Source organism: Achroia grisella, unplaced genomic scaffold, assembly GCF_030625045.1.
Source record: "Achroia grisella isolate CSIRO2021 unplaced genomic scaffold, CSIRO_AGI_Agris_v1 utg642, whole genome shotgun sequence".
Classification (NCBI taxonomy): Eukaryota; Metazoa; Arthropoda; class Insecta; order Lepidoptera; family Pyralidae; genus Achroia; species Achroia grisella.
Genome location: NW_026712979.1, coordinates 785,654 through 795,608, shown reverse-complemented (window position 1 = coordinate 795,608; position 9,955 = coordinate 785,654). Strand labels below are relative to the sequence as shown.

General features: G+C 38.1%; 1 protein-coding gene across 1 annotated transcript; it reads right to left on the bottom strand.

The window, feature by feature from the left end:
• Positions 1-2,042: 2,042 nt before the first annotated feature.
• LOC131849525 (periaxin-like) lies at positions 2,043-7,155 on the bottom strand. Its single transcript, XM_059199613.1, has 2 exons — positions 7,081-7,155; positions 2,043-2,771 (listed from the first exon to the last, which is right to left on the bottom strand). Exons 1-2 carry the CDS (start codon positions 7,153-7,155, stop codon positions 2,043-2,045), a joined length of 804 nt encoding a protein of 267 aa, XP_059055596.1.
• Between the last annotated feature and the right edge of the window lie 2,800 nt (positions 7,156-9,955).

The following is a 9,955-nucleotide window of genomic DNA, read 5'->3' as shown; positions in this document are numbered from 1 at the left end:
AATACCTCCAAGAGCATGTGTACAAAATTTCATGATGATCGGTTCAGTAGTTTATGCGTGAAAGTGTAACAAATATGTGTACTGTCACATTTATAATATTAGTTAAGGATTAAGATTATTATTATTACTGTAAAGTTTCATCAAAATCCGTTCAGTAGTTTTTGCGTGAAAGAGGAACAAACATCCATCCATACTCACAAACTTTAACATGTAAAGTTATAGTAATCATTACATAGTATAAAATAAAGTCGCTGTCGCTGTCTGTTCCTATGTATGCTATGTATCTTTAAAACTACGCAACGGATTTTGAAGCGGTTTTTTTTAAATAGATAGAGTGATTCAAGAGGAAGGTTTATATATATAATACATGTACGCCCGTGCGAAGCCGAGGCGAGTAGATAGTATGTTTATATATTAGTGACGACCTCGGTGGTCTAGCGGTCTAGCATACCGCTTTACGACCGATGGTCGCGGGTTCGATTCCTCGCACGGCACATTTGTATTCATGAGTATGATTGTTTGTATCGGTCTGGGTATTTTCTATGTATAATATGTATGTATTTATGAAAAAAAAAATATCTATGTATTTGTATCAGTTGTCTAGTACCCATAACACAAGCTTTAGCTAGCTTAACTTGGGTCTAGATGGCGCTGTGTGAATTGTCCTGATATTATTATTATTATTATTGTTTAAACGTGAATCGAGGATTTGAGGGATGGTTGATAGATATTTAATTATGTTATGAAATAAAAATACAATGTTGCGTTAATGTCTCTGTTAATTTTGAATTTTATTCTTTTTTTTTTATCTTTCTTTTTTTATTATGTTTTTACGAATATGGCAACGCACATTTTTGTAGGCTACCAGTTACATTTACATATATAGAAATTATACAATTATTATTAGTCATAATATTTCTTATCTAAGAAAGTGAGCGAGTGCGGGCGTTAGCCACAGAGTGATGTGAGGGCCACAATAGAATAATTTGTATTTATGGTTTTGGAGATGCCCTCTGCTTAAACTCCCGCATTACACGATTTACCGGAATCTGAGACATTTGGTCATCATTCATAAGGGTTTATACTCACAAATTTAGTATATTTAGAATATATTGACCTCGGTGGTCTAGCGGTTTTGTATACCGCTTTACTTCCCATGGTCGCGGGTTCGATGTCACCACGGTACGCAAGAGCTTGTGTGCCCATAACACAAGCTCTGCGTACCGTGGGACTTTTTTTTTTTAATACATACAAAATATACATAGAAAACAACTAGACCGGTACAAACAGTCATACTCATGAATACAAACGTTTGCACCATGCGAGGAATCGAACCCGCGACCATCGGAAGTAAAGCGGTATACAAAACTGCTAGACCACCGATAATGCTATGGTGCACCCGCCTGTGCTAATGGTTTACGCTGGCGGGGCACCAGTGGAAGATAAGATGAACATGAGGTCAGGTCAGTTAGCCCATCGTGACATATTTAGCAGAAATTTATCACGATGGTTTCCAGGGGGAACCGCGTGGAGGTCAACCTGACATGGTGCATTGCTAGTAACGGGGTCATGAGTCCACATTACTAGCAATCCCTTTCCCCTTTACCGTGGGACTACATGGTGCTATGTTAATTGTCCGGGGTTATTTATTATTTACATATATTTAGTATATTTACATATAAAAATGAAATTACATGATAAGAGGTATGATATCATAGTCCTTTGAAATCCCCTATTTCAAAGGAAGGAACAGGATTTTGGGTTTGTTAGCAATGTGAACTGGTGACCCCATTGTTAGTAATGTCAAGTTGACCTTCAGGCGGTTCTTCTGGCAACTTAATGTCAAGTTGACCCTCAGGCGGTTCTTCTGGCAACTTAATGTCAAGTTGACCCTCAGGCGGTTCTTCTGGCAACTTAATGTCAAGTTGACCTTCAGGCGGTTCTTCTGGCAACTTAATGTCAAGTTGACCTTCAGGTGGTTCTTCTGACAACTTAATGTCAAGTTGACCTTCAGGCGGTTCTTCTGGCAACTCAATGTCAAGTTAACCTTCATGTGGTTCTTCTGACAACTTAATGTCAAGTTGACCTTCAGGCGGTTCTTCTGGCAACTTAATGTCAAGTTGACCTTCAGGAGGTTCCTCTGACAACTTAATGTCAAGTTGACCTTCAGGCGGTTCTTCTGGCAACTTAATGTCAAGTTGACCCTCAGGCGGTTCTTCTGGCAACTTAATGTCAAGTTGACCCTTAGGCGGTTCCTCTGGCAACTTATTGTCAAGTTGACCCTCAGGCGGTTTTGCAGGCAACTTAATGTCAAGTTGACCCTCAGGCGGTTCTTCTGGCAAATTAATGTCAAGTTGACCCTCAGGCGGTTCTTCTGGCAAATTAATGTCAAATTGACCTTCAGGCGGTTCCTCTGGCAACTTAATGTCAAGTTGACCCTTAGGCAGTTCCTCTGGCAACTTAATGTCAAGTTGACCCTCAGGCGGTTCTGCTGGCAACTTAATATCAAGTTGACCCTCAGGCGGTTCTTCTGGCAAATTAATGTCAAGTTGACCTTCAGGAGGTTCCTCTGGCAACTTAATGTCAAGTTGACCCTTAGCCGGTTCCTCTGGCAACTTAATGTCAAGTTGACCCTCAGGCGGTTCTGCTGGCAACTTAATGTCAAGTTGACTCTCAGGCGGTTCTGCTGGCAACTTAATGTCAAGTTGACCCTCAGGCGGTTCTTCTGGCAAATTAATGTCAAGTTGACCTTCAGGAGGTTCCTCTGGCAACTATCGTGGTAAAATCCTGGTGCATTTGTCACTATGTGCTAACTAACCTGACCTTATGTTCATCTTATGACGCTCATTCGTTGTCTCGCCAGCGTTATGTAAAAAACATATCATAAACTCTGGATTATGTACAAATACAGCTAAAATTGTAATTAGACACTATACTGAGAAATAATATTCCTATTAATTATTTTATTTTTTAATGATCAAAATTGAAAAAAAATATATAGTTTTTTTTCAAAGTTTAATTTGAAAAAAAAAATTAATTTAAATTAATTTATTTATTTTCAAATTTAACCATTCACGTAATTTTCTTTTAAATAATATTATTGTACGTTTTCAGCGTATCAATAATATTATTATAAATTGTTACACGCAATTTGTCATAGTTTTTTGTATACTATAACATTGTTGAGAATCTGTTACGACTTCTGTATATATTCAGGCTTAAATATCATAAGATTCTTTAAAGAAAAGAAAATATATTTATTTTACAAAAATAGAATAGAATAGAATAATATTTATTTCGGAAAACTTCAAAGTCAAAGTAAGTTTAACATAATTAGACATAAAATAGTTTAATAAAAGCATAACAAAAAATCTATAACATTATTTACTTTCTATTAACACCCGCTCGTGTGTACACAGCTTTATGCAATGAAATCTATTGACACGGGCGTGGATACTTATAATATAGAATTGGTACAAATGGTGACGGGTTTGATTCCAGATTTTGTAACATTTCTGTACAATTACCAGCCAGCCTATTGTGTCACTATTAAACGATGCGGGATGTTTGTGTTTACGCGACTGTGGAAATATTGTATGGGAATAATATTGTTGATAGAATAAATAAATGATTTCCCCGGTGGTCTAGCGGTTTAGCTTACCGCTTCACTTCCGATGGTGCGGTTTCGATTCCTCGTAGGTTACTAAAAATTGTAATCAAGAGTACGAATGTGTGTTAATTTTTTAATGGATCATTTTTTTTATTGGATTGTTTGGGCTATTGTCAGATGTGTAGCACCTGCAGCACGGCGATCTACATAGATCTATTGTGCTCGCAAAAATATAATGGATCATAATGAATAATGGAATTGTGATCTCGCCTGCGTTAACATTTATGCTAACGGAGCACCAGTGGGGGATGATAAAATGAGCATGAACTTATTTCAGTTAGCTCCCTGGAAATTATCTTGGTAAGTAGCAATTTACCACGATGGTTTCGGGGGTACAACGTGGAGGTCAACCTGACATGGTTCATTCAGATCCCCTTCCCTACCCATCTATCTATTTATTGTATATCAGATGTCTAGTGTCCATAACACAAACTCTGCTTAGCTTGGTAGGAGGCTCTTCTGAAACCGCACTGTCGCATTTTTTTATCACATAGCTCAAAGGAGAGATGGTCGTTGTGGCAGTAACGAGGACTTTACTTTACTTTACTTTAGTGGCGACCACGGACTGGAAGACGCAGCGTGGAAGGGCTCCAGCGAGGTGGACCGAGGATCTGGTCAAGATGGCTGGAAGAACGGATCGTCGTGAAGATCTTTGGCCGCCTTGTTCAGCAGTGGACGTCTTCCGGGCTGAGATGATGATGATGATCTTTTTCTGTCATTATACATAAAAAGATCATCATTTATACCGCTTTACGACCGGTTCGATTCCTCGCACGGCACAAACATTTGTATTCATGAGTATGATTGTTTGTATCGGTCTGGGTATTTTCTATGTATAATATGTATGTATTTACGAAAAAAAAAAAATTATCTATGTATTTGTATCAGTTGTCTAGGACCCATAACACAAGCTTTAGCTAGCTTAACTTGGGTCTAGATGGCGCTGTGTGAATTGTCCTGAGATTATTATTATTATTATTATACATCTATATAATTTTTGGTTTGTGTTTCGTAACACCAAAATTTAATGTTACCATTATCTTTAATTTCCCTTCATAATCTCGCAAACGATGAACGTTAACAACAAAATTAGACGTGCGTGTGGCAACACTAATTGACATAATTGGATTAAGTGTGCTGCTCGTAGCAATTGTATGAAACAGTACACCGAGTGGTGACCACCCGGTAACCGTCACCACTGCTTGCATGGTAAGTTACGACTGAAAATACTGTCTGTTTGTCTGGTACCTTATCATACCTAAATAATTTCACACACACCGAACCGGAAAATAAAATAAAATATTAAAGAGGATAAAGAAAGAGATACACCGTCGAGTGGTGACCACCCAGCCAGCGTCACCACCGCATTCTTAGGTAAGTTGTGAGTGAAAAACTATATGTTTATCTGGTGCGTAATCACGCCTAAATAATTTCATAGATATACTAAACCGGAACAGAGGAAATTTACTACTGACAAAAATTTATATAATTAAATTAAATTTTATGATACGCTATTTGAAATATCTCTCGAAACGCCAGCCATTTCTCAAGTGTACCATCGAAAATATTGTACTACATTAATTGTATTTTTTTATATGCAAATTTGATAGATGTTGATGAAAATCTATTCTTGTTATAGGTACATGTTCAAATTGTACAGTGTAAAATACAAGTAAAATTGATGTGCCTGCTTGTAATATCAAGTTAAAGATTTTCACAAAATGGATATGAAGGTATGTAAAAAAAAACTGTCAGTTTGCTTCTGCTAATCTCTGAAACGGATGGACGGATTTTGGTGAGACTTTCATTCGCAGATAGCTCATGTTATGTCGAGTAACTTAGGCTACTTTTATATTAGAAATTTTATTTACATTAATAAAAAAATAAATTTTTGTAAAGTTAGGTTTAACTGTTACTACTTAATATTTATAATAAAAGTTGTTATTCTATTTTAATATTATTGATTTAGACCTTCCTGAATTGTATAGGCCTTGCTAATTCCCAGGTAATGGCTTTAAACTTAAACCATTATTTAACCCACTAAACTTATCGTGTGTTTATTATCAAAATCCCCGGTTCGAGTCTCGGCGGAGGCATGCGAGTGTTCGTACAGACCGCACGTATAAATGTTTACACCTCGCGCCTGCTACTCCTCATTTTGACAGATCAGGCAAACATGCACACAGACAAAACAACTTTAATCTCTTAACTGAGTTGTTTCAACTTGGACTCTATTTCCTAACATTTAAGTTCACTTTGGAATGAGGGCTGTTAATTTTAACGGCATTTAAAAAGTCTAGACATCACTACGTACTTTAACGCTAAAAGAGTTATATTAAAAAATTGACAAGCAATTTGTAACTTTATGTGATGGTATTAGAGTCGGTAATGGTTGTGTAAGTATATTTTTCCTATGTTTTAATGAAGTTCAAATGTAAGTAAGTAATATAAGTAAAAAGCGCGTGATCCTAGAGATCAAAGAAATATTAACCCGCTCATGTTTAATCGTTCTAAAACGACTTGATACTTTCAAATTTTAAATATTGTGGCTTTGTATGGGATATGGCACTCTTTTACATTCTTTGATCCACTTTCCCCTTTCCTTCAAATCGAAGGATATCATTGGAATTATTGACAGAGAAATTAAAAAGTACATTGAATACTCTGGCATGACAATTCAACGGATGTGGGGGGGGGGGGGGAGACTCTCGACTCCATTGGGGGTGGTCTATCGGTGCTACCGTGGCAGATTGCCGTCGTCAGTGCCGTGACCATAGAGACAATTTTATTTTTCATATTTTATTATTATTTCTTATGTATGTTAGTCTATAAGGTATTTATAATATGGGCCATGTAGCCTGAATTAAATAAATAAATAAATAAAAAAAAAATTGCTAGCAATGTACCATGTCACGTTGACCTTCACGTGGTTCTCTCTGGAAACCATCGTGGTAAATTGCTGCTTAATTTGTCACGATGTGCTAACTGACCTGACGTAATGCTCATCCTATCATCCTCCACTGGTGCCACGTACGTGGGAAGAACGAGATTATTAGTAATGTGGACAGATAGACATTGTGACAAATTCCTGGTGAATTTGTCACGATGGGCTAACTGACGTGACCTCATCTTATCATCCTCCACTGGTGCCCCGCCAGCGTAAACCGTTAACGCAGGCGAGTGCACCATTCCATTATCATCAGTAAAAAAATGCAAACTGACCTGGCATCATGCTCATCTTATTATCCCTACATCCATACAAATGTATGTGGCGTGCGAGGAATCGAACCCGCGGCCATCCGAGTTAACCGTTAGACCACCGATATTGTGAAATTTATTAAAATGATCAAGAGTGTGTGTAGTATGATCGGTGCGGTCCGTTTGATGTGTCTGTCTGTTTACGTACTCACCACATCTGTGTTTGGCGTTAAATAAACCCCAGGACCAACACACCAACACGCCAACACACCAACTGTGGCCAGCATGACGAGACATTGGCTGCGAAGTTGCAGTATACTAGTTACTTTGTAAATCACATATAATATGCTAAATACATATATAATCACACTAGCTTTTGACCGCGGCTTCGTTCGCGTTAATTTATCCCCTTAGAGGTGGAATTTATCAAAATCGTTTCTTAGGGGATGCCTACGTCATAGTAGCTTTATGCATGCAAAGTCTCAGCCCGATCGGTTTAAAATTGACAAAGTTTCATACATACTTTCATCCCCTATGTTATCCCCTTGGGGGTAGAATTAATCAAAATCCTTTCTTAGGGGATGCCTACGTCATAACATCTACCTGCATGCCTAATTTCAGCCCGATCCGTCCTGTGGTTTGGGCTGTGCGTTGATAGATCACTACGTCAGTCACCTTTGAGTTATATATTATATATTTAGATATATATGGCGGCCTCGGTGGTCTAGCGGTTTAACACACCACCTTACTTCCGATGGTCGCGGGTTCGATTCCTCGCACGACATAAACATTTGTATTCATGAGTATGCTTGTTTTTATCGGTCTGTGCGTTTTCTATGTATAATATATATTTACGAAAAAAGTGGTATCTAAGTGTTTGTATTAGTTATCTAGTACCTATAACACAAGCTTTTGCTAGCTTAACTTGGGTGCTGTGAGAATTGTCTTGAGATTATTATTATATACAATATCGACCGCGGAGCGGAAGACGCAGCGTGGGAAGGCCTCAAACAAGATGGACCGATGATCTGGTCAAGATCGCTGGAAGGCATTGGATGCGAGCAGCGCAGGATCGTCGTGGAGATCTTTGGTGGCCTTTGTTCAGCAATGGACGTCTTCCGGGCTGCAATGATGATCATGATAAATGTCTATACATATAAATAAAATTGGAGTGTCTGTTTGTAATATTGATATTTCTTACTACATACATATGAATATAAACACGGTATATATACCAAAAAATATTTTTTAGAATTTTTGTCTGTCTGTCTATCTGTCCGTTTGTTCCGGCTAATCTCTGAAATTGCTGGACCGATTTTGACGGGATTTTTTTGGCAGGTTGCTGATGTAATAAGGAGTAACTTAGGCTACTTTTATTTTAGAAAAATAAAGTTAAAATCCACGCGGACGAAGTCGCGAGTACAGCTAGTCTTATATATAAAATTCTCGAGTCACAATGTTAGTTACCATGCGCCTACGAAACCTTGATTGATATTTATATGAAATTTTATATGCATGTTCAGTAGATCTGAGAATCAGGTACTACCTATTTTTCAACCCATACAAAATTCAAAAAAATTCAAAATTCAAAATATCTTTATTCATGTAGGTCTATTACAGACTCTTATGATATGTCAAATCTACCGTCAGTTCGGAATGATTTCGAGATGAGAAGAACTGACAAGAAACTCAGCTCGTATTTTTTTTAAGTGTTGTACATATTTAGATAGATAGATATAGATAATTGATTTATTGCCAACATAACACAAATAGTACAATTTACAATACACGTATGTTATGTTAATATTCAGTTTCTCAATTACTTAAAATTTGTTTTTCCAGTACAGCTCTTTTCAAATTACATTTGAAACTAAATCATTCACCCAAGTACTAGTGTCTAGTACCTAAAACACAAGCACTGTTTACCGTACTAGATGGCGCTGTGTTAATTGTCCAGAGTTATATATTATTATTTATTTATTTTATTTATATGTATAGCATATAAATAAAATTGGTCTGTTTGTAATATTCAAATAACCGTTTTTTACTACATGCATATGAATATAAATACGGTACACTTGCCAAATTAACATTTTTTACAATTTTTGTCTCTGTTTGTTAGGCTAATCTCTGAAATTGCTGGACCGATTTTGACGGGATTTTTTTGGCAGGTAGCTGATGGAGTGTCTTAGGTTATTTTAGAAAAGTTAAATTCCAAGCGTACGATGTCGCGGGTACAGCTAGTTTTTAATATGATCAGTGTCTCAAAATTAATAATTAGACCCTGATATACTGAATCGATGTTCATCAAATGTTGGTATATTGGTCCATTATTGGTTGAAACGATCTGTTTGTTACAACGTTGGCTCGGTTTGCCCCAATGAGCTATATTGTATGTAAACAAAACTCCTTGGTTCCATGATTATGTTTGGTGCAATTCATGAGTTGACAGAGGAATTCTCTGTCAACAATATTTCAGTACCTCAATGTTTTCAGACTACTCTAATGCAGTTGGCCGCAGCTGGCCTTTACAGCTACACCGGACGATAGGGGTGAAGTGCAGATGGCGCTCCAAACCAGCGGAAGTAGTTATGGAGCAGCTGAAGGCCAAATCTCGCCTGTCGGATACTCTTATGCTGTTGGCCGTAGCTGGCCTTTACAGTTTCATCGGACGATAGGGGGCGAGTGCAGATTGCACTCCAAATCAGCGGAAGGAGTTATGGGGCGGCTGAAGGCCAACTCCCGCCTCACGGATACTCTTATGCTATTGGCCGCAGCTTGCCTTTACATCTTCACCGGACGATAGGAGACGAGTGCAGATGGCGCTCCAAATTTATACTCTTATGCTATTGGCCGCAGCTTTACAGCTACGGCCTTTAAACCCGCGGAAGTCCTTCCGATTTACTAATCCACCGGACGATAAGGGGCGAGTGCAGATGGCACTCCAAACCCGCGGAAGGACTTATGGAGCGGCTGAAGGCCAACTACCGTCTGACGGATACGACATCTGTCTGAGGGTCTTAGGGCACCGCTATGGGTTGAAACTTCGGCTCAGGCCGTCGTAATTTGGATTCACGTTTGAATTGG